Genomic DNA, 25988 nt, shown 5'->3' with positions numbered 1-25988 from the left:
TTAACGGGAGCTGGCCTCAGGGAGTGCATGAGCCCTGACATCATAGGTCGGACTTTGGGTCTCCCTGTTCGTGTACATTTGGGGGGAGGTTCATGACAGTGTTCACCAGATTCTAAAAGGAGTCTGTGAGCCCTCCCCATCCCCCGTTAAGAAACGCTTCTGGGGGTATCCGGGTGGCTCAGTCGGTTGAGCCGACAACTTCGGCTCAGGTCATGATCTCGCAGTTTGTGAGTTCGAGGCCCACGTTGGGCTGTCTGCTGTCAGCGCAGAGCCCGCTTTGGATTGTCTGTCCCCTCGCTCTGCCCCTCCCCCTCTTGCGCTCTCCCAAAAATAAATATTAAAAAAATAATAATAAAGAAACGCTTCTCCAAGGCAGAACAGAAAGGCGGCCCCCAAAGGCTGAGAGCTGCGCTGGTAATGGATGAAATCCCACATCTGCAGGAGCCACTGGAAAGAAAAGAGCTAGGCCGGAAGGAAAAGAGAACCGCCCCAACTGCAACACGGTCGGTTGTCATGAAAGCAGAGAGAAACAAGGCAAAGAAAGAGAAAAGGTAGTGACGCTGTTTACCCGCGGTGTCCTGGTAAAGACGCAGAACCCAAGAGAGAGTGAATTCTGAGCCCTCTTGTGGGTTGGCTGGTTCGCTCACTCTGGCTGCTGGCTCCTCTCCCGGCTGCCCGCCCTCAGCAGACCCTCAACATCTTGTCCCCAGATTGTTGTGACAGCGTCCCCATGGCACCAGAGTTACAGTCTCCCCACCCCCCAAACGGTGCTGTCCTTCCACCGCCTAACGCTGCAGTGACTCCGTATTGCCGTCGCCCAACGTCCGAGCCCCACGCGGCATCCCTGGGCCTCCACACCTGCTCTGGGCCCACCTCTCCTGCCAGCCCCAGCAGCATCTCTCCTTACTCCTTCTTTCAGCCCTGCTTCCCCAGACGTTGTCTACTTACTCCCACCTCATCTTCCAGTGCCCTGAGCTCCACCCTTAGTTTCAGTTTAGTCCCCCTACACCGCATTTCCAAATACCCCTCCCCAGGTCCCAGGGAAGGCCTGGCCACAAACGGCTCTCTGCTGCCCCCTGCTGGCCTCATCGGGCCTGGCCGGCCACGCCATGGGCTCAGCAAACCCTTTCCGTAAGGACCAAATAAGTATTCCAGGTTCCGCGCAGGCTCTGTCCTCTGCCCCTGTGACAGCAGCCAGACACACTACGAAAGAGTGGGCTGTGATAAAATATGATGGACACTGAAAATTGAATTTCATGGTTTTTTTTTTAATGTGATACAAACAGTCTTCTGGCCATTCAAAAATGTAAAACTCATTCTTCACTCACAGGACATACAGACACAGAGAGAGGGACAGGCTTGGCCCTTGAGACCTGCTGCACCCCATGTCCTAGGTACCCCAAGTGTGGGCAGTGCGGCCCGCTGCATCACAGTCGGAAGCTTGTCGGCAATGCAGAGCCCTAGGCCCATCCCGAAGTCCATTGACTGGAGTTTGGGAAGCGCTGCCCTGGGGCTGTGTCCCGTTCACTGTGTATGTCCATTTTATTTTCCTCTCCCATCCCTCAGTTGTTTCTTACCAGGGGCTTCCTTAAGAAGCACTATCTACTGTTTGTTAATATTTACTTATTTATTTATTTTTACATTTATTTATTTTTGAGAGAGTGAGAACGAGTGTGAGCGGAGAAGGGGCAGAGAGAGAAGGAGACACAGAATCTGAAGCAAGCAGCAGCAAAGAGCCTGAGGCAGGGCTTGAACCCTTGAATGTGAGATCATGACCTGAGCCAAAGTCAGACACTTAGCAGACTGAGCCACCCAGGCACCCCTATTTCTTCATGTTTAAGAGAGAGAATTGATTTCTTTTGAGAGAGAAACCTCGAGTCTGCGAGTCGGGGGAGGGGGAGGGAGAGAGAGAGAGAGAGAGAGGATCCCAAGCAGGCTCCTTACAGTCAGTGCAGAGCCCGACGCGGGGCTCCATCCCAGAAACTGTGAGATCATGACCTGAGCCGAAATTAAGAGTCAGCCGCGTGACTGACAGAGCCACCCAGGAGCACCCTGTTAACATTTTTTAAAACTTTGACGACCCACGGCCAGGAAACGCTGAAGAAAGGAATGCCCTTGCGGGGTGGGAGGCCGCGTCCACCAGCGGTGACGCTCCGGCCGCCTGGTTAGGCCGCGGGCTCTGCTGAGGCGCAGCGGCGGGCCGGGCGGGAGCCTGGGCTTCCGGGGCACCTTCCCGAAGGCCCGGCTGACGTTCATTAGCAGCTGACTGCGCGCCCTGTGCCCCGAGGACCGCTCTTCGCGCATGCGCGGCTTGTCACCAGGTGGCATTCCGATTTAATCAACGAAAACCGAGGCTCAGGGACATTCGGTAACAGGCCCAAAGACACAGTCTACAAGTGACAAAGCTGCTTTGTGCACCATGACTTGTCTCCGAAGTGGGACACACACAAGTTAGGGCAGAGCAGACCAGTGACTGCTACCTGTGTTGGGGGGGGGGGGGGGGTACTATTCTCCCTACTTTTCTCAGGTGTGAAAATGTTCCTAATAAAAAGCAAGGGGAAAAACAACCACTAATAAACCAATGGCCAACTCCCTGAAAACTCGGGGATTTCTTCATTTTATTTACTTTTAAGTGTTTGTTTATTTTGAGAAAGAGCAAGAGAGAGTGCAAGTGGGGGAGGGGCAGAGAGGGAGAGAATCCCAAGAAGGCTCCACACTGTCAGTGTAGAGCCTGATGCAAGGCTCGATCCCACGAACCATGAGATCCCTGACCTGAGCTGAAATCAAGAGTCAGACGCTTAACCCACTGAGCCCCCCAGGGGCCGGGTGGGATTTCTTATTTTAGAAATGCTTTCTATTTGTCCTGTGTATCTTACCCTGCTTAAGCCAAGAAACAAAGCTGGTGCACGTGGGTTGGGACATCCGGCCTTGGGTGTGAGGGCCCTGAGGGGAGGCACGGGCCTGGCAGTGTGTGCCAACAGCGCCCTCCATGCCCCCCCTCGGCTCCCCCTTTGGTCCTAGCCCTGCCCCCTCCCCCTCCAACACACCCTCCAGAGGGGGAGGTGCTGTCCTTTGCGTGCAGCGCCCCGTGTGGATCCGACAGCCAATGAACTTCCTCCACCGCATCCAAGGCTGCTCTGGGCTGAGTTGTATCCCCTGAAAAGACATGCGGAATCTAACCCCTAGCACCTGCCACTGTGACCTTATTTGGAGATAGAGTGTTTGCAGATCAAGCTAAGGTGAGGTCATTAAATGGGCCTAATCCAACATGACTGGTGTCCTTATAAACAAGGGGACAATGGGGGGCTCCTGGGGGGCTCAGTCCGACTCTTGATTTCGCCTCAGGTTATGATCTCACGGTTGGTGAATACAAGCCCCGCATCAGGCTCTGCATTGACGGCATGGAGCCTGCTTGGGATTCTCTCTCTCCCTTGCTCTCTGCCCCCCCCCCCCCCATGCTGTCCCTCACTCTCTCTCTCTCTCTCTCAAAATAAATAAACAAACTTTATTTTAAAAAATAGAAAAATTTAGTCACAGAGAGGAACATGCACACAGAGAAGACAACAATGTGACACCTTGACTTTGGACTCCCAGCCCCCAGAACAGTGAGCCAGCAACACATTCTAGCTTTGTTCTAGCTCAGAGGTCCTTTGTGATTCAGTCCCTCCTGCCTCCCAGGATCACCTTCTGCCGTATGGATCACCTGTCCCCTTCGTGGGTCCTGGTGAAGGTGGATTTCCCAGATGCCGGCGCCTCACGAGACTGTGCTTCTCCCGTGTTCCTGGCTCACGTGGCTCTCTGCCCCTGCCAGGGGATTATTCCCCGGGATCCGGTGCCTGTCCTCACCAGGCTGGCCTCTTCATGCTTGCCCTGCACACTTCATTAACACTGCCGCCTGCGCTGTGATGGTGCACCTCTGTGTCGGTCTCCCTGACTGGACGGTGAACTCTTTGAGGACACGGGTCCCATCTTACGCATCTTGGTGTCACCGGCATCAGCAAAGGGTTTGTCATGCGGGGGTGGGGAGGGGTGGCTATAAATCCAACGGCAACCAGCACTGTTTTACCGAGAAGCGTTACCTCCTCGTTTGAGCCATACGACCAAATACACGTGAAAAGACGGTCATCGTGTTTTCACAACTCAGCTTACGTGTAACTCATCCGCTCATTCACACTCGTCGTGTAGAATCCACAGGGGCACTTTTACGGGGACAAGGATAAGGAGGACGCAGCTCTGCTCACAAGTAAGAGCATATGGTGCTGGAAGGGTCCATTCAAGCTACAGAACACGGCCGTGGTTTCTGGAGCAAAATCCAGGTCTGCAGCTGGCACAAGCGTGCCTACGACAAATCACCTTCCATCTCTGTGCCACTTCTCGATGCAAGGGGCGCCTGGGTGGCTCAGTTGGTTGAGCATCTGACTCTTCACCTCGCAGGTCGTGATCTCACGATTCATGAATTCGAGCCCCACGTGGGGCTCTGTGCTGCACTGACAGCTGCTTCGGATTCTCTCTCTCTTCCTTTCTCTGTGCCCTCTTCCACTTGTGTGTGTGCACCCCCCGCCCCCACACTCTCTCTCTCAATATAAACTTTAAAAAAGAAAAAATAAATACAGGTACGGCACCCTATTTCAGGTGCTCACAGAAACTCCCATAGAACGGATGTCCCTCCTGGCTGGGCTCCATCGTCATGCTGGTCAAGCACACTAACCGCCAGGCTACCAGCACCCTGGACCCCAGGCCCTGCGGCAGGTGCCATGCCCCGCTACCCCAACACTCTTCCCGCTTGGGTGACATGTTCACAGCAAAGAGGGCGCGGAGCAGACTCTCTGTAATGTCCCAGTGCAATTCAGCCAGCCCGGCAAATCACGCTGTCGTGGTGGCCAAGCGGCCTCCCGTCCTCAACTGCGGGATCTGTGTGGGTTATTCTTCTTGCAAGGCATCACCCCTAACTTCTCCTGCTACACTGTAAGGCCCCACAGCAGCCCTTTGTTAGAACAGTTAAACACACCCAGACAGCCATGTGGGATCCAGCTGTAGAGCTAACAGATCGTCAAGCGGAAGGATGGCCTGGCCCACAACCACCTCTCTGTTGGTGCCCACGGAGGGGAGCAGCGCCCTATGTAGGAACCCACAGCCTGAATTCCAGGTATGACGCAAAGCATAAGGCAGGCGGGGCTATCCCATGTGGAGCCCTCCTGGGAACAATGCAAATGTGCCCCTTCCTCAAGACACTTTTGTCTACCCTTAGGAATTGGTCTTAATATATGGATTTTGTTAGAACAACGCATCGTGCTGATTCTTCCAGAAAAGTCATCACAATAAGCACACAATTTTTGGATGTCGTGAACTGTACCCCTTTAGTGGTGGCTCCCTAGTACAGCATTCAACCTGTACAACTGTATGTGACAGGCCTGATGGTTGGTCCACACTGGAGCTCGAGTATCCTCTAAATTTTAGAAAAGGTGAGTAAGACCAAAGGTTGGAGGGGGTATTGGACAATCACAGTGTGTTTTAGGACTTTTTTCTTTAGTAGGAAAGAAAATGCCTAGAATAATAAAGTTTTAAACCAATTTTTGGCTCACATATGCAAAATGGAAAATGTCTCAAAAAACTTGACCTATAAACCCCTCAGCATATAAAGAATCACGATAGCCTGTTATAAATGATTTTGGAGGTGGATTCCAGAAAAATTTTTAAATATATTTTAGTCCTTAGAGAAGCTTTGAGTTTAAATAGCACTGGGGCCAAGCCACTAGCCCAATACGAAAGAAGATGAAGTGTACAACTGTGAATCAGCAACTAATGCCTCCAGGGGAACAAAAATTAATAACAGTAGATTTATGACCCTGTTGGCAGAAAATATCTCTCATCCAGTATCCTTCTGCCACTAGACATTACTCTTCTGCTTAGTTGCAAGAGAGGAAAATAATTTTTGCTCCTTACTTAAGCTCCCTATATTCTATCAGCAGAAATCCTGGATGGCTTTCATGTTAACAATAATCACCAAGCGCTGGGCAGTAACTCTTCCCCAAAGATATACTTCAGGTTGGTAGTAACTGGCCTAGGTTTGAGGACGTGGGGACTACAGCATGGACTGCCTTCCTGGGTCTCTTGATTTTCTCTAAAAGTGGAATGTAGTGTCTCCCTCTCTCTCTGCCCCTCCCCCGTTCATGCTCTGTCTCTCTCTGTCCCAAAAATAAATTTCAAAAGTTGAAAAAAAAATTTAAAAAAAATGGGGCGCCTGGGTGGCGTAGTCGGTTAAGCGTCTGACTTCAGCCAGGTCACGATCTCGCGGTCCGTGGGTTCGAGCCCCGCGTCGGGCTCTGGGCTGATGGCTCAGAGCCTGGAGCCTGTTTCCGATTCTGTGTCTCCCTCTCTCTCTGCCCCTCCCCCGTTCATGCTCTGTCTCTCTCTGTCCCAAAAATAAATAAAAAAACGTTGGAAAAAAAAAGTGGAATGTAGGTTTCAGGAGTTCTCTATTCTAAAGAATTTGGATATTAATCCTTTATCAGATATGTGATTTTGCAAATACTTCCTCCCATTCCGTGGGTTGCCTTCTTACTCTCTTTACGGTGTCCTTTGATGCACAAGTTTTTCATCAGGATGTAGTCCCATTAGTCCTTTTTTTTTTTCTGTTGCCTGCGCCATCTAAAAAAATCATTGTCAAAGCCAATGGCATCTTTCCCTCTATGTTTTTTCTTCTTCTTTTTTTAAATGTTTATTTATTTTGGAGAGAGAGAGAGACAGAGCATGAAGGGGGAGGGGCAGAGAGAGAGGGAGGTAGAATCTGAAGCAAGCTCCAGGCTCTGAGCTGTCAGCACAGAGCCAGACGCGGGGCTCGAACTCATGAACCGTGAGATTGTGACCTGAGCTGAAGTCGGATGCTTAGCCAACTGAGCCACCCAGAGCCCCTATATTTTTCTTTCACGACCTTTATAGTTTTAGGTCTGTTGTCCATTTGTACTGTGTTAGGTAGGGATCCGACTTTGTTCTTTTACATGTGAGTATCCAGTTTTCCCAGCACCATTTATTAAAGCCTGGCCCTTCCGCCTTGAACGATATCGGCATTGTTGAAAGTCATTTGACCACGTATGCAAGAGTTTTTCTCTGGGTTTTCTAGGCTATTCTATTCCACTGTTCTCTGCTTGTCCTTATGCCAGTGTCACATTGTTTGGATCACTGCAGCTTTGTAGTAAGTTTTGAAATTGGGAAGCATGAGTCTTCTAACTTTCTTCTTCCTTTTCAGGAAACAAACAGGGGCACTTGGGTGGCTTAGTCGGTTAAGTGGGCTCTTGATCTCAGCTCAGGTCATGATCTCACGGTTCTTGGGATCAAGCCCCGAGTTGGGCTCTATGCTGATAGCATAGAGCCTACTTGGGATTCTCTCTCTCTCTCTCTCTCTCTCTCTCTCTCTCTCTCTCTCCCCCCGTCCCTCCCTCCCTCCCTCCCCTCTCTCTCTGCCCCTCCCCTGCATATGTGCACTGTCAAAATAAATAATTATTTTTTTAAAAAGAAACAAAATGATCCAATTTTTAAAATGGGCACAGGACTTCAATAGTCAAGAAAATATACAAATGGCCAATGAGTACATGAAAATGAAAAGATGTTCAACATCACTCATCATTAGGGAAATGCAAATCAAAACACAACAATGCAGCCACTATGGAAAATAGCACAGAAGTGTCTCAGAAAAATTAAAAACGGAACTACGATATGACCTAGCAATCCCACACTGGGTATATATCCAAAGGATATGAAATCACTACTGAACAGACATTTACACTCCCACGTTCACTGCAGCATTGTTCACAACAGCCAAGACATAGAAACAACTTAAGTGTCCTTCAACTGATGAACAGTTAAAGAAAATGTGGGATATATTAAAACAGAATATTTTCAACCATAAGAAGGAAGAAATCCTGGGCCGCGTGGGTGGCTCAGTCGGTTAAGCAACCAACTCTTGATACTGGCTCAGGTCGTGGTCTCATGGTTCATGAGTTCAAGCCCCACATCTGGCTCGATGCTGATGGCACAGAGCCTGCTTGGGACTTTCCCTCTCCCCCTCTCTCTCCCTCTTCCCTGTTCACACGCTACCCCTCTCTCAAAATAAATAAATATTTTTTCTAAAAAAAAGGAAGAAATCCTGCCATTTGTAACAACATGGATAGACCTTGAAGGCATTATGCTAAGGGAATAAGTCTGACAGAAAAAGATCAATACTATATGATGTCACTTATATGTGGAACCTAAAAACATGAAACTCAGGACAGAGAGTAGAATGGTGGTCGTCAGGGGCGGGGGGGGGCAGGGTAAGTGGGGAGATATTGGTTAAAGGGTACAAACTTTCAGTTATAAGGTAAGTTCTGGGAATCTAGTACATAGTCACCATGGCGACTACAGTGAATAGGACTGTGTTGTGACTTCAAAGTTGCTGTGAGAGCAGTGTTAATGTTCTCACCATAACAACAATGGCAAATGGTAATTGTGGGAGATGAAAAGATGTGTTATCAAACCTTATTGTGACACATTTTTTTTGCAATATATACATCTGTCAACTATCCAAAAAATCCATACGCAGAATGGAATAAATGTCAGGCTAGAAGATACCTAATACGTACTGAGGGAATGACTTAAAGAAATACACAATGGAATACCACCTCATGCCCGTCAGAATGGCTATTACGAAGGAAAGAGAGAAAGAAAGAGAATCACAAGAAGGATATGGAGAAACCGGAACCTTTGTGCACTGCTAGTGGGAACATAAAATGGCGCAGCTGCTGTGGAAAATAGTATGGTGGTCCCTCAAAAACTGAAACATAGAATTACTGTTTGATCCAGTAATACCACGTCTGGGTATAAACACAAAAGAAGGGAAAACAGGAACTTGAACAGGTATTTGCGCACCCATGTTCATAGCAAGCACTGTTCCTGATCGCCAAAATGTAGAAGCAAGCCAAACACCCACTGGGATGAATGGTAGACAAAATGCAGTATATATAACCAACGGAATTTTGTTTGGTCTTAAAAAGGAGTAAAAGTGTGACACATGCTACAACATGGATGGACCTTGAAGACGTCATGGTAAGTAAGAAAGACACAAAAGGACAAATATACTGATTCCATTTACATGAGGCAACTAGCGTCGTCAATTCATAGAACCAGAAGGCAGAACGGTGGTCACGGGGAGCTGGTTGGGAGGGCGGAATGGACGGTTTGTGTTTAATGGGAAAGAGAGTTTGGGTTTTGCAACATGAAAAAGCCCTGGAGTCAGATGGTGGTGTTGGGTGCACAAAACTGTGAACGTGCTTAATGCTGAATTCTGCACTTAAAAATGGTGACAGTGGTAAATTTTATGTCTATTTTACTGCAATAAAACAATGAGCATGGAGTTCTTAAATAGAAAATGATTTCCCTAGTTAAGTATGTATGTGTCTGGTCTTTCCAAAGATGTATTCATATAAGGAGATAGCTCAATGTCCAATTGTCAGGGTGCTCCCTACAAACTACCCTGATCGATAATTTGGTCTAAACATATGAACACATGAATTCTTAATTCAGAAATCCTATTCAGTTCAGTGATATCACCTTGGTTTCTTTTTTTTTTTTTTTAATATTTATTTATTTTTGAGAGAGAGAGAGAGAGAAAAAGGGGGAAGGGCAGAGAGAGAGGGAGACACAGAATCCAAAGTGGGCTCCTCACTGTCCACACGGTCAGCTCAAAGCCCGATGCAAGGCTCAAACCCATGAACTGTGAGATAGTGACCTGAGCCGAAATCGGGTGCTCAATCAACTGGGCCACCCAGGCACCCCTCACTTTGGTTTCTCATTCTGTTCATAAACAGGAAAATGTTTGGTCACCAAAATGTGGTAGCATCATCAGCCTATCATGTAGAGCGGAGGGCAGCAAACTTTCTGCAAAGGTTCAGGTTAAAAAAGTATAGGCTTTGCCAGCCATAGGATCCCTGTTGCAACCTCAACCATTGTATCGCAAAGCTGGCCACAGACAGAAAGGAGTGAGCATGGCTGTGTTCCAATAAAACTTTACATAAACAGATGGTGGGCTACATTTGGTCTGCGTGCTATAGTTTGCTGACCCCCAGTGGAGCAGGGAGTATTGAGCAAAATAAAATACTGCTAGCCTAATAACTAGCCCATTTAATCATGGTTTCCCCTTCATGTTAAAAGCAATGGATCAATGGGGCGCCTGGGTGGCGCAGTCGGTTAAGCGTCCGACTTCAGCCAGGTCACGATCTCGCGGTCCGTGAGTTCGAGCCCCGCGTCGGGCTCTGGGCTGATGGCTCAGAGCCTGGAGCCTGTTTCCGATTCTGTGTCTCCCTCTCTCTCTGCCCCTCCCCCGTTCATGCTCTGTCTCTCTCTGTCCCAAAAATAAATAAACGTTGAAAAAAAAAAAAAAAAGCAATGGATCAAAACCCAAAAGGAGATAGGGAGGTAGTCATGACAATTCGGGACCAAATATGTAAACTGCCTAGGGTGGCCGCATCATCAAGGGGCAGGAGACAGGGCACAAAGGACAGTGGCAGAGGCAGAGACACAAAAATAATCCTGGTAGGAAATCTGGCACCCAAAAACCAGCAGGAATACTCTAGTGGCCTGGGGAGATATCTGAGATACAATACAGAAAAAAAAATCTGGGTTGACTTGATGTATTCAAAGCACCTTGGACAATGTAAGCACTTCCATTTTTGAATTGCTCCTCTGAACAAAGCCAAAGGCGTCATGAAATCAAAGATGACTAAACTCAAGAACCTGTCTCCGGAAGACTATTACCTAGAAACACTGGGTCAGAACAAAAGGTTTGAAGGTCAAGGCGTTACTTCATACGGTAATCATCCAATCTGACTTGACAGTCTCTATTCTAACTAATTTAGAAGCACTGGTCTGAAAATCTGTCAGGGACGTGACAAGCAATCCGATCAGCTGGGAAAATCACTTCTAGGACACCCACTGCCCATTGTGGGCTTGTGTTCGTTTCGTCTTTCCTCTTAAGGAGAGCAGTGAGAAAGAAATATTCGAGAGAGTAAGACACCACATCTTCTTTAAAAGAAGACAAAAGCATATACAAAATTATGTATCTGGTAAATCTGATTTCATAAAGACACCCTCTTGTGAACGTAAGCATATGAACTAGGCACTTGGTCTGCAACCTCTAGGAAGCTTTACTGAATCATCCTTGCAGACCCCACCTGCTGAATTGCACGGGGTCAAAGGTCTTTCCTGAGCCAAATAACAAAGAGGCCATAAAGGCAGAGTTTTGCAATAGAGTCACCCCTATTTATTCATACCTACTTCTTTTAATCCACGGGCCCAAGTTTTCCAACCGCACACAGCCAGTCCTGACAGCTGTTCTCATAGCCCTGCAATCAGATGGGCCATATCTGAGCTGCCCGTGTAGAAGAATAAAACTCTAAAAAGTCACACGAAGAATTAAATCACAGTTACTACTAGGAGGGGGTGATAAAAATTCTTTTCCTTCATGATAGTGAAACATAATATGGTCCTGGTTAGTTATATAAGTGAGACCCTCATCAGAGGCTATATTAAGGTACAGCCTTCCTAAATTATTTTATTTTTGCATTACTAACAACAAAATGAAAGTCACAAAAGATTGTTTATAGATAACATTTAACTATTCTTAAACTTTGAAATATATTAGTATTAAGAGTATTAGTATTGTCATCTTTCCCCTCTTAAACTGAAACATCAAGCAAGAAAATGTCATAGTTGTAAAAAAAATTTTTTTAATTAAAAAAAAAAAAAAAACACGCATTCACAGCAAGGAGCCAGAAGAGGGCGCTATCTCTATAAGCTTAGCAGATGCCAAAAAATAAATAAATAAATAAATAAGATGGGGTTTTCAGTTCATTTTCTAAGTTATTAGTGATCTAGAAGAGGTCCATCATAATTGTTTATTATATTTGCTACTTTGCCAGGGGCTTTCAAACTTAAAATGCATAAAAGATTATTTGGGGACTTGTTAAATACACACTGTTGAGTCTCCCCTGGTCCCATAGCATCAAGAGATTTGAATTTGAAACAGATCAGAGCTGATCCTGGAGCAGAGTTCCCAGAAGCCACAGTAAAAACCTTCAATGCAGAGACTGTCAAATGCCCCACGGTGAGGGGCAGGAGGTGACAATACCCAAAAGGCTGGGTAGCTGCCTACAGAAACACTGGAGACCCCATGAAGGTCTGTATGTTTTGAACATTCTGAGGCACCCCAGATGGACCGCAACTATGGCATACAAGGAACTATTTTCAGACAGTAAAGCTAAATATCAAACTATGAAATCTTGGACAGGGAAAAAAAGCCAGTTTATAATCAGAAAAAAATTTTAAGTAAAGCAAAGTATTTAAAATATTTTTTGTACCATCTACCCGCAAAATAAAAAAAAATGGATGGGGCGCCTGGGTGGCGCAGTCGGTTAAGCGTCCGACTTCAGCCAGGTCACGATCTCGCAGTCTGTGAGTTCGAGCCCCGCGTCAGGCTCTGGGCTGATGGCTCGGAGCCTGGAGCCTGTTTCCGATTCTGTGTCTCCCTCTCTCTCTGCCCCTCCCCCGTTCATGCTCTGTCTCTCTCTGTCCCAAAAATAAAATAAAACGTTGAAAAAAAAATTAAAAAAAAAATGGAGTTCATCTTTTCTTGCTTTTAAATCTTTACAAGGGTTGGGAAAGTAGCACAAGAAACTGCTACAATATCTATTATTCTTCATTGGATTACTACTTATACCTTGTCTACTTTCGAGGAAATTTGGGGAGAATTTACCATAAACGGCATATATCTAATAGAACCATTAAAAGAGGCACATAAAAAAGAAATTGGGTGACAACGGTCATAATTATTGCTGGAATTACTTCCATTGGACATTAAATTTGGCTCATGGTTTCTGGATGCTAAAAAGGAAACGGACACCTAACTTTTCATCTGTAGGTACCTTCTTGGTATCTGACTGTCTACCCACAAGAAAAGACTTCTGTATGTCAAAAAAACATAACACTGTGGGCGTAGCTGACAGAAAAGAGCTAAGAGTCTGAACGTATACAGAAAGGACAGCTGCAGAAGTTCACACAGGTGGGAAATACTCAACTTTGCGAGTAATTAGACGAATTTGATGAAAACCACAGGAAACCACTTGAGACTACCAATGTGGTTTTGCCAAACTGACAAAGTTGTGTTTGCTTTTCAGGATAATTCCTACTGGTGAGGAGGGCACACGCTTCCCGGAGGCGATGTTCCCCACCTTTCACCTTACCCTTTTCTTTCTAGAAATATTCAGAGATGGGCTAAAGATTTATCTACAAAGAAGTCCGCTGCACTTTATTATTTTAGTAATATTATAAACTTCCAAAAATGTAACAGCAAAACTGGAAATTCCCTCACTGTGCAATAGCGATTTGGTTCAATAAATCAAGTCACATTCCAATGATGGAATGAGATGCAGTTATCAGAAATTATATAGCTGATGACAGTTAAGGATATGGAAGAATGTTCTTTGTAAATTATTATGTAAAGAAATAGTATAAAACTCTATATATGATTTGATCCCAATTATGTAAATCTATTAGCTTGGCTCATACAAAATTGCCTTTATTTAATCATTTTTACCTAAAAACATCAATTTCTTATGGTTTAACCTCAATACTCTTAAAAATGTATGTGTGTAGTTATGTGCGTATATGTGTATATTTATGTACACACACAGGGGCACCTGGGTGGTTCAGTCGCTTAAGTGTCCAACTTCGGCTCAGGTCATGATCTCACAGTTTGTGGGTTCGAGCCCCGCATCGGGCTCTGTGCTGATAGCTCAGAGCCTGGAGCCTGCTTCGGATGTTGTCTCCCTCTCTCTCTCTGCTCCTCCCCCACTAGTGCTCTGTCTCTCTGTCTCTCAAAAATAAACATTAAAAAAAAAAGAACTATATACACATGTGTATATGTGTGTATACACTCACAAACATACATACATTTCCTCACCAAATAATAGAAATAATGTATATCAAAATGTTAACAAAACATTTCAGGGTGAAGTCATTGGATTTTTAACATTATTTGGTATGCTTTTCTTCACTTCTTTTTTTTTTTAATGAAAATATATTACTTTTACACTCAGAACAAATGTAATTTGAAGTCACGTTTCAAGAGATAGGAGGTAACGGGGCCAGAGTGTGGTAGGACAGCTCACGTACCCTGCCAAGGTCGTGTAAATGAGCACACACTTCCCAGGGGGCAATTGGGCAAAACATATCAAAGCCTTTTAAGTGTTCACACATTTGATTACTCATTCTTCTTCTAAGAATCTATCTAGAGGAAATAAAGAGATGCCAAGATAGTACAGGATGTTCACCACAGAGTTATCTGTAATATGAAATTTTGAATACCTTGATACACTCACTGACAAGAAGGAACAGGTTGCATAAAAGATAATTCATCCATCTGATATATTTTATGCAGTGGTCAGGAAGTGTCTTAATAGCATAAGAAAATGTGCTAAATTGAATTTTAAAAGCGACATTTTAGTCCATGTGCTGCTGAAGCAAGCACTAAAAGCCAGAGTAAAACCTACATATAGTCTGATCATATATTCGTTTAAAAAATTATCAAGTCTGTACATGCACACACATACGCACAACATCACACAGAAAGAAGACTGGAAGAGTATGTGTGTGCATGTGTGTGTGTGGAATTAACAGTGGCTTGTTGAGCGGTGGGATTTTTATTGCCTTCTGCGCACCCTTCTGTATTTCCCAAATATTCTGCAATAAGTATGCATCCCTTCTATGATCAGATGAACAATTCATTTTTAAAGAGAAAAGAAAACTCTCTTTACAAAATGGGAGGAGGGAATGTGGGGGAAGCAGGTGGAGTCACGGGGACCAGCTAGGAGCTACTACACTGTAAGTGGGAATGAGGAGCAGGGAAGATTCTAGGACTGGGGAGGCAGAAATGTCAGGATTTGCTGACTGACCGGATGCGGGGAGGGAGTCAGGTATGATTCTCAGGTGCGTGGATTAAGATTAGGATTAGGATAAGGACGAGGATAAGGAATACGGGCTATGGTAGCCTGCTTCCTGATGGGCTCCAGGGCCCCTTGCCTCCTGACACCCCCTGTGCCGTCCCCTTCCACCCTGAATCGAGCAGACCTGTGTCACCACAGGATAGAGAGGCAATGACAGGGAGAGCTTTCTGAAGCTAGGCCATAAAAGAGATGGAAAGAGACAGAAAGTAGGAAGCAGAATAGAAGTTTCCAGGGGTTCTGTGGAGGTGAGGGAAGGGGAGAGCGTGGGAAGATGACAAATTTCTGAGTATGGATGGTAGTGACGGCTAGACAGCAGGGCGAACGCACTCAATGCCACTGAACTGTGTGGTTAAAAACGGTTAAAATGGTAAATTTTATGCCGTGGGTATTTTACCATAATAATTTTTTTTTTTTTTTAATATAAAAGGGTAGGATTCTGCCTTTGTCTCTCTTGGCCCACGAGCCTGGGGGAGGCCAGCCACCACGTTGTTGTGAACACACTCGAGCAGCCCCGTGGGGAGGCCCAGGTGTGGAGGGACCCAGGGTTCCCGCGACAGCGGCACTAGCTCGCCAGGTACGTGCGTGAGCCCCGGAGAAAGCAGATCCTCCAGCCCCGGGCAAACCCCCAGCTGGAGACAGAAACCATGTAAAATAATACTGACTGTTTAACCCACTACACTTTGGAGGAATTTCCTACCCAGAAATAGAAGGAGGCACAGATCTGAGCTGTCTCATACTCTCTCGTGGTTTAAACCACCATCTCGTTTCTCTGGCTTCGGATTAGGATGTGGAAGGCTGGGAAGAGCCGTGTTCACACCATTACAGCAAACACTGGATAATACGCAGAATCTCAGTCTGGAACACATCACAGAGCAGGGATTGCCGCGGGCTCCCCATCAGGGCCCACCAGGGGGTGCCAGAGAGACCGGAAGGTGGGAGGTTCCTGGGAGCGTCCTCTGAGAAGAGGCCCACCTGGTACTCACTTCCTGCAGTTACCATCGCTGTGTTCCCACAGGGCTCCCTTTTTGCCTTTCTTCCTCCAATAATACCTGTCTAACCAATTCCCTAAATTAAATTCTCTTTGCTCAAAGCCCCACGTGGTTTCCATTTTCCTAACTGGCCCTCAGAGCATACCGCGCGTGGGTTCAAGTCAACTCCTCAACTACTGTGCCAGCTTCTCTCCCAGGGGGCACAGATGTAAGTGAGGTAGAGTTCCCACCTGTCCAGACAAGCCTTCATCACCTCACCCCCACTGCCCTTCCCGACGCCCGCCTGCCAACCCCCACCTACCCCTGGTTTAGCTCACAGAACTATGTGTGCTCCCCCAGCACGGCACTTTTCTGGGTCTTTCCACGCATTCTGAGCGCATCTTGCCCCAAACTGGACAATAAGAAATGAGACACCTCAGCACTGGACGAAGCAAGAGTAGAGGAGGAAGGAATTGGGTTTTTTTTATTTTTTTGTTGTTTGTTACTTTCACACCTTGGGAGAAACAATAAAAGGATGATTTTGTCTCAGGCTGCCTTTCACTGTCTGATTTTTCTTACCTTACTGATATTTTCATGCTGGTGGAAAGTCAGTGGACAAAAAAGAGAGACCCAGGAGTTCAGGTTCAGTCCTTAGCTCAGGTGGCCGCCATGCTGGTTGCTTCTATTCACTTCTACTCACTGGGAGAGTGCCAGAAAGACGATGAGAAGATAACGAGCATGCACGTGCACACACGCACGTGCACACGCATGCACGCATGCACACACCTGTGTTCCGGCCTGCAAATCAATTTCCCTGATTCAAATAATGATACTAAAACTTTCAACAGTGCATAAAATAGTTGCCAGGAGAGGTCTTCCCAGACTTGTTATTGAGAAATTACAGGAATTTCACTCCCTACAGTCTTACCGTTTGTGAAGTAGAAACTGAGTGAAAAAAAAAATGAGAATCTACCACCTGAAGAAGACCCCAGCCCCCCAACAAGAAAATTATTTTTTTAAGTACAATCTACTCCCCAACATGGGGCTTGAACTCACGACCCCAAGACCAAGAGCCACAGGTTTACCGACTGAGCCAGCCAGGTGCCCCCCCCCCGCAAAAGTATTTTAAAGTCACAAAACAAAGCCTAAAACTTAGACCTCACACTGCCAAGCCCGCCTAGATTACGCCCGAAATGGGGACGACGGCCCCGAGGGGCCAGAGAAAGGAGTTAGTGGAAGAAGCAAATCCTAGTGTGCTCCAGAAGGCCTCGGTACACAAACAGATATGTACCTGAGATATGAAACTTTCACGGACGGGTAGTATTTAGGAAACAGTGTTAACAAGGCTGCCTGGGAGAGAAGGGGGGGGGGGCGGTGAGAAAAAGGGTTGAGAAGCGGTGTGCCAGGTGAGGTCACACGCACTCGCTCACCCTTTTGCTTCAGCCTGCCCGTTAGCACTGTGCTTCCTTCCAGATTTCTGATCAACTTGGCAGAAACATCGTTTTTTCTCGAGTAAGGGAAGTCAGGAATACGATCCAGCAGAGAATTTAATGCCGACTGAATGTCAACTTCAGCCGACCGTGCCTTTTACAAAAGCTGAGTGTCAACACTCAAACAAATGGCTTCCTTTCCTCACAACGCATCTGGGGTTGTGGCTACATAGCTTCTTTCCGGCAGAAAAAAGGTTTCAAGCCGCCCCATTCCCTCTAGGTCAGCCTGGGCTCCTTGTGTGCAGCCCCCACTGTCACACACGTCAGAGGATGTGTGTTACCACCATGGACGAATGTGATTCACAGAGCATGTGAGCTCTGCTTTATTTTGATGACACGTGCGTGCGCCTTTGTCTGAAAAGTTGTTTTCCTGTCCATGCGGCTCACATCCTCTGATGTGGGCACCTCTGTTACCGAGGCAGAATTAGTTCTCCCCCTGGTTTCCAGCCCCAGCTACCAATTACACCGCTACATCAGCTTTGCAAAGACTCTGTAAGATATTCTTGTGGTACCCAGACCATATGCGCATTCACGCTCCTACAATCACGACATGTGCTCGCTTCCTAATCATCAACATCTGCTAAATTCTAATCCTGTTCACTCTCCGTGGCCTTCAGTTATTCAGTCATTTTGACCAAGTCTCAGGAACAAGGTATTGTGCTTTGTGCTGTAAGGGACTAGATTTTCAAAGCATAGTTTCTGCTTATGGAGAGAAAGGGAAGTATGCAAATAGTAATACCACATAAGGCACTTGCCACAAATTTTGGAAAAGGTGGACAACCCAGAGCTGCCGGTGTTTTGGAGGAGGGAGTCCTCACTCCCACACGCGGGGAAAGGAGGCGGATTTCAGCAGTTAGAACTGAGCTAGAGAGGGGTGGTCTGCAGTCAAAGGCGCTGAGCAGGGTGGGCCAGGGGGCAGGGGGGGGAAAGCATAACCGAACAGAACTAGAGGTCAGAAAGGAAAGGCCTGTCTACCAGGACCTGTAAAGTTTTGTGTATTCAAATCTTAACACCAAATATTTTAAAACTGGAAATGATAGTATCATTTTACTTTAGTAAAAAACTTAAGGGCATTTACCTTCAGTTGGAAATTTCTTGGCTCGTTCCTCAAAGAACCATTCTCCAGTTTTTATTTTCACATTTCTGAAAAACAAGCAGACAGGAAGCCTCAGATAGCGATGTGGTCGGTGCTGTATTTGGCTCATAAGGGGGAGGTAGATAGTATCACAAAAGATTAGTCTCGCAAGGTTCCTCAGAGTTCATGTTTCTGATCTCCCCCCTGCTAACTTTACAGATCCCCTAGAGAGGTTAAGCAACCTGACTAGTGAAGTGATCTGACTAGTTAAGTGATCTGACTAGTTAGCAGCAAGGCTGGAAGACTGTGCTTGGGTATATTTTACCCTACATGTAATACGTACTTATAATGTTTGCATACTAACATATGTGTATGACCAACACATATTAAGTACTTAATGTTTTCTGAAGAAACATACAATGAGAAACAAAATTGCCATCAAAATGGTCAATTTATGGGGTGCCTGGGTGGCTCAGTCAGTCGAGTATCTGACTCTTGATTTTGGCTCAGGTCATAATCTCACGGTTCATGGATTCAAGCCCTGTGTTTGTGGAGCCTGCTTGGGAGTCTCTCTCATTCCCTATCTCTCTGCTCCTCCTCCGCTTTCTCTCTCATGCATATGCACATGCTCTCTCAAAAGTAAATAAATAAACTTTAACAAATGATCAATTTATTATGTTTACAGCAGCAAACAGTGGCGTGAAGGATGGTCAACACAAAATCCAACGCTGCCTATTTGGCTAAGAGGGAACTCATCCCTAGGTTAGGTTAAGGTTAGTTTGTGTTAACCACGACGTTTACTAAGAGCTAACAGAGTAGCTGAGAAGTTTCCTGGAAGGCCCTGAAGTCTGGAATATGGGATCAGTGTACTTCATGGAGATCCGGGACCTGGGTCCGAGTGGACCACCTGAGAAACAGGGGAAATGACCTGTTCTTGCCCAGCTGCTCGGCCAACACCCACTAGGGTACGTCTACACCCCTACACCTCCAGTCTTGGTCACATGTGGAACAGGATGCAGGGCCCTTTATATGCTCACTGGCTGAAACCAAAGTCCCCAAATGCATCGTGCTCTTCAACAGTTCCCAAATTTCTGGAGAAGCCACTGTCAACCTCAAAAAAACCTTGGAAATGTAGAATTGTTAACACCCTTTTAGGATACAAAAAAGTAAACACACAGATATTACAAGTTATCCACACCCTTAAAATGATGTGCCACAAAACTTGCCAATTCCTGGGTTATGAAAGTTTAAGAAAAATTAACACTGTACCTTACAAATTCTCGTCTATGTTTACCGAAATAAGTGTTCTCCACTGGGTTCTTTTAGGCTATATATGAACTCAAATGCGTTTTTCTGAATGAATGCTTACAATTGCTGTAAATGTAAGCAAATTCACAAATATATGTCCATCTACATGTTTTTAAAAGAAATACCCTCTTTCTCTACGGAGTTCTAGTAATTGTTAGAAGATACTAACCATCTTTCCCCCTTCATCTAGTTAGAAACTATTATGTTCTCTGATTAGTAAGTAAACCACGATTCCCAATGCTTAGCGACTAGAACAAGAGAAAAATACACGGGGCATTTATAAATTGTGATAGAAGAATTTTGATAATCAGTCACTACCATTCAGAGCCAAAATATATAAAATGTTCAACTGTGATAATGTGTCTAGAGAGACAGAGAAAAGTTTGCACCATAAAATTGAATATCTAGTCTTTGAGAACTCAGCACCTCCAAAGGGCCCCCTCTGGCGCAAGAAAGCAAGCAAGGGATCAACCACCAGGGGAAGTTTGGAGAGATAAATGGGCCAGTGGTGAATTCACGCCCCTCGAAGGGCCACACCCACCAATTTCTCCATGCCTGTGGGGGCCTCCTCCGTCTTTATCAGCAGGGCAAGGTCTAAGTATCAGATGAGGAGAGTCAAAGAGCAAAATCAAATGTGGAACCAGGAGGCTTCCATCGAATGGATGAACTCCACTTCCTGGATTTCTTTTCCTGGTGGTGGTGACCCTTTCAGCTAATCAGCGCTGTCGCGCTTTGCAGCCATTATCCTTGTGTCCAAAAGCATCCGTATACAAGCCGGGGCCGGGAATGGGGCAAGGGCTCAGACTGGAAGGAGGTCGGAGCTGAGAATTCATCAGCGAGTCAAACCACCACCCCCTACAGCCAGCAGAGGCTAGGCAGACACAGGTGCCTGGCTGAGAAGTAAGCGCCCAGGTGCAGGGCCAGGAAAGGAGAGCTCAGCGGAGGGAGGGGGGAAGCTGAAGGCACCCGAGTAAGTCAGTGTTTTATTACCAAGTCCTCCTCTAGCCTAGTGCTCTAGGTTTCAGACAGAATTAAAATATACGTCGCCTGGTGCCAGTCATCTAATTGAACATCCCAACTGAGCACTTGTGAAGTTCAACAGGAGCTTATTTGGCAGGACAGATTTGGACACATACTTGCACAAATTTAGTCTCTCGGGCTTGTCTGTGTTTAAATAATAGAAGGAGGAAAATGCCACAGTCCTAAACCACATGCCAAACAGCACTTTTTTACTTTTGAGGCTGTTTGCTTCGAGAACAGATTTGAGCTGGATCTCCCTAAACACTTCTTGCAGAACCAGCCATTCCTAAGCAATGATTCCCTAAGACCCTTAATAAAGGCTCCCTGTGCACACCAATCCCAGCTGCAAAGGGGGGACCATTTGTTGCTCTTATCGTCTAAGACAGAGGTGAGCAGATCTTGCAGTGATGACACCATCACATCTGTCCTCAGTAGGGCCAGCGCAGGGTAGACTGACTCACAGTAACCAGAAGAAGCGTTTATTATTTCTTCCCAGATGATTGATCAGAATCTGCCTATGAAAGCTTCTTGGAATGAAATATGGCCCTTTGTAGCAACGTGGATGGAACTGGAGAGTGTGATGCTAAGTGAAATAAGCCATACAGAGAAAGACAGATACCATATGTGTTCACTCTTATGTGCATCCTGAGAAACTTAACAGAAACCCATGGGGGAGGGGAAGGAAAAAAAAAAAAAAAAGAGGCTACAGTGGGAGAGAGCCAAAGCATAAGAGACTCTTAAAAATTGAGAACAAACTGAGGGTTGATGGGGGGTGGGAGGGCGGGGAGGGTGGGTGATGGGTAGTGAGGAGGGCACCTTTTGGGATGAGCACTGGGTGTTGTATGGAAACCAATTTGACAACAAATTTCATATGTTGAAAAAAATAAAAAAATTTAAAAAATTTTTTTAAAAAAAGCTTCTTGGAACATTTTCTGAGCTCAGCAATGGGCTAATGCTTTTACATTCCTCAGAATGGAGACTTGTGTCTTTCAAACTTCTTCAATCAATTGCCAAATACATCTCAAAAAGCAGAAGCCGAGGGTTGTGGGGACAGCAGAAGATGCAGAACTAGGAGACCTGAATTCCGTGCCTGACCTTGTCAGTAACACTGCATGAGGATCACTATCATTATAAATGCCAAGCTCGTGGTGCATAGCCAGCTCTTACTACACTTCTGGAGGTTCCAGCATCCGTTTTCATAGCCTTGACCTCTGCTAATGCTGTCATTTCATCAGTAAACAGGAAATAACAGTTGGAAAGCCCTTTGCAAATTCCAGCATACACACTTGTTCAATGATACAATGAACGGATGACCCTAACAGAAAGACAGTCTGACCTGTTACTCTCAGCGAGCAGTGAGCTCAACAGGCCTGTTGGAAGGCAGTGTTATTTTGCATTTAATTACTTGCATCTGCAGATGGCTAGCTGTCCCATCCACGCTGGATGCTCTTCAGAAAGTCAGCATGATGTCCCTGGAGTTGCTTAATGTATCCTCCACCATGCAAAGGACAAGAAGTGGAAAGTCGATCTGCAGAGTCAGGATTCCTAGAAGGCCTAGAGAAGCACGTTTCTCTGGGCAGATCTGTTCTCCACCCAATGTCCTGATGGCCAGGGTGCCTCAAGAGTGCCCTGGTGGCTCATCAGACAAACAGGCTGCAAAAAGCCCAAGTGAAGAAGCCTAATATTGTAAAACTGAGATCAACCTAACCGCTTTGCATGAGCTTGTCCACCTGCGTGGTCATTCCCAGCCAGAGCAACCTTGTGCATGCAGACAGCTGATTTTTTTTTTTTTTTACTTCAAATAATCTTGCATCTAAGATGGTTTTTAGTTACAAAGCAAAACAGGTTTTTTTTTTCCTGCCAGCTCAGTAGATCGGCTTTCAACATTTTTACAGGAAAAAAAAGACTGATCATTGTGATTAAATCCTCGGTAACTAGGGGAGGGCTCGGGGAATCGAGATGAAGATACAGAAATGACTGTATCGAGCTGTCACCACCACTTCTTGCGAAACATTAATAACTCTGCCTCACTGGACCGCAGAGAGAAGGCAGGTCCCCTCTGTGTCACTCTCAGGGCTGTATCCGCAGCCCCAAGCGTGACTGAGGAGCAGGGCAGGGGCCAGTGAATGCAAGCAGCTTGGTGAATGAGTAAAAATGCCCAGCTCTGTGGGGAGCACCCTGGGGACTGAAGAGACAGGCTGGGACCCTGCTGGTGGTAAGCACTGAGGTCTAATGTGTGTCAGACTCAGGCACCGGGCAGAAACCGTAAATGAGGAAGGCGGGCCATTGTGAGACCGTAAGGAGGAGTGGGCGCCGTGGCGAACGGGAGAACCCACGGCCCGTTTTAAGACATTAAAACGATAAATATTAGACTTCACGCAGGCCCCAAAATAAACAAGGCCTGTGGGCTTATGCAGCCTGTTGGCCACAAGTTTGTGACTCTTGGTTTGTTACATCGGATAACTAATTGACAAAAGTGAGAAAAATTCCACTGTGGCCGCACAGAGCTGCGCTTAAGACCTCAACAATAAAAATCAGATTAGAGGGACGCCTGGGTGGCTCAGTCGGTTAAGCATCTGACTTTGGCTCAGGTCATGATCTCACAGTTTGTGAGTTTGCGCCCCGCATTGGGCTCTCTGCTGTCATCGCAGAGCCCACTTTGGATCCTCTGTCTCCTATCTCTGCTCCTCCCCTGCTTGCATGCTCTCTCTCAAAATAAGTAAGTAAACTTCAAAACAAATCGGGTTAGATGCTGCACATCACCCTGTCTTCCCCAGAGATTGAAGGGGGGCTTCCCCATCACTCCCCTGCACCACCACATGAATGGCGAGAGATACGGAGCATGTAATAATTGAAGAGACAATGGAGAGCCTCTGACAAAATGTCAGCCGGCAGGAGAAACGGAGTCCCGAAGACCAGAGAAGTGGCCTTCTCAGAAGGTGCACCACAGGGGAATCCAGGGCACATTCCAGAAAGCACTTCGTTTTCAAAAAGCCCAGCCTCCAGGAGAAGGAAACAGAAAGACATAAGGACAAGCTAGGCTGACATGAAGAGACATCAGACTCTTTTAGGAAAGAAAAATCTAGGAAACTAACAACACAAAAGCGGAGTGACTGGTGACCAACCACAAGGAACAGAACTAAGGGCCTAGGAAATGGAATCAGTGACACAGACTCAGTAGAGGCGCTGTTCCAGAACATGAACAGAAAAGAAAAGACATTAAATATTGCAGAAGATAACACAAATGGGGGATACAGAACAAAGCCAACCTACATATTAAAAGGTATTTTTTAAGAAGCAAGGGCAAGGGGCATAAAAGATCATCAGAATAGTCACATCCAACTGAAGAAAATGTTACTGAGTCAAAAAACAAGCTGACCTTCACCCCCCCCCCCAATTAGGATGACTATTATCAAAAACAGGGACACCTGGGTGGTGCAGCTGGTTAAGCGTCCAACTCTTAATCTAGGCTCAGGTCATGATCTCATGGTTTATGGGTTTGAGCCCCGCGTTGGACTCTGCACTGATGGTGCAGAGCCTGCTTGAGATTCTGTCTCTTTTTCTCTCTGACCCTCTCCTGCTGGTTCTCTCTCTCTCTCTCTCAACATAAATAAATAAACATCAAAAAATAAAAACAAACCAACCAACCCCTGAAAATAACAAGTGTTAACGAAGACGTGGAGAAGCGGGAGTCCTTGTACACTCTTGGTGGGATTATAAAATGGTGCAGCTACTACGGGAAAGAGTATGAAAAAATTAAACATGTGAGGACCATATGAGCCTGCAATATGTCCCAAAGAACTGAAAGTAGGGTCTCAGAGATATTTGCACACCCATGTTCACAGCAGCATTTTTTACAACAGCCAAAATGTAGAAGCGACTCAAGTGTCCATCAACAAACTAATGACCAAACAAAATGTGACATACTCGCCCTATGGAATGTACAGCCTTAGAAAGGAAGGAAACCTGCAATATCGCTGCAACATGGAGGAGGCTTGAGGACATCACGCTCAGTAAAATGAGCCGGTCATAAAAAGACAAGAACTGTACGATTCTACGTCTAGGAGTACCTAGAATATGCAAATTTACAGAGACAGAAAATAGAACGCTGGTTTTCAGCGGGAGGAAGAAATAAGGTGTTGTTGTTTAACGGGTACGAAGTTTCAGTTTTGAGAGATGAAGAAGTTCTGGAAACAGATGGTGGTGATGGTCATACAACATGAACAGACTTAATGCCACTGAACTGTAGACTTAAAAATCGCTAAGTAGTAAATTTTATGTTGTATATATTTTACCATGATTTAAAAAATATATATATATATATTTTAAATCATGGTAAAATTATATATATATATATATATATATATATATATATATATATATATATATAAACAAGCAGGGCACATGGGTGACTCAGTCAGCTGAGCGTCCAACTCTTGATCTCAGGTCAGGTCCTGATGCTGGGATTGTGGGATGGCTCCATGCTGAGCGTGGAACCTGCTTCAGATTCTCTCTCTCTCTTTCTCTCTCTCTCTCTCTCTCTCTCTCTCTCCCTCTGCCCCTGCCCACTCCCACTTGCACAACACTCTCTCTCTCTCAAAACAAAACAAAACAAAACAAACAAAACAAAACAAAAAACAAAAGCAAGAAATCCAAGGGATAGCTCAAAGGAGCTTGAGGGAAGGCTACTGATGTCATCCTCAAATATGCCATGACTCAGACAATATGCCACCCACTTGCTCTTCTGGGGCAAAAAATCCTTCAAGAGGCACTTTAGTTTATTGAAAAATGAATCAAAGTGAAGAACTTGCACATTGGGAAATCATGGTCTCAAAAGATTGGCAACTAGTGCCTGAATCTATTAAAATTTAGACTTAGTTTACTAATTGTAAATATAATCCTAAAACCATGCAGGTGACAAACATAATCACTGAGGGAGATATTATAAAACATAAAAGTAATAATTTATAACAATATAGATACTTCAAAATATTTGACAAAATGAATAAAATTTATAAAACGTTTCTGTCTCTGTGGATTCCTGTCTTTACTCTGGATACCGCATGTGAGTAGAATCATACGTTTTTCCTTCTAG

General features: G+C 45.6%; 1 protein-coding gene across 3 annotated transcripts in view; it reads right to left on the bottom strand.

The window, feature by feature from the left end:
- Nucleotides 1-25988, bottom strand: part of SYTL3 (synaptotagmin like 3) — an 83215-nt gene that overhangs the window by 43652 nt on the left and 13575 nt on the right. For 2 of the 3 annotated variants that reach the window (XM_047858897.1, XM_047858898.1), the window contains exon 3: nucleotides 18569-18633. In XM_047858897.1, coding sequence (XP_047714853.1) covers nucleotides 18569-18633 — 65 coding nt within the window. Of the gene's footprint in view, nucleotides 1-18568; nucleotides 18634-22298; nucleotides 22365-25988 lie in introns of those variants that run through there. The other variant, XM_047858899.1, reaches the window with a different exon arrangement.

The sequence above is a fragment of the Prionailurus viverrinus genome, chromosome B2, assembly GCF_022837055.1.
Source record: "Prionailurus viverrinus isolate Anna chromosome B2, UM_Priviv_1.0, whole genome shotgun sequence".
Classification (NCBI taxonomy): Eukaryota; Metazoa; Chordata; class Mammalia; order Carnivora; family Felidae; genus Prionailurus; species Prionailurus viverrinus.
This window is presented reverse-complemented; position numbering and strand designations above follow the sequence as displayed.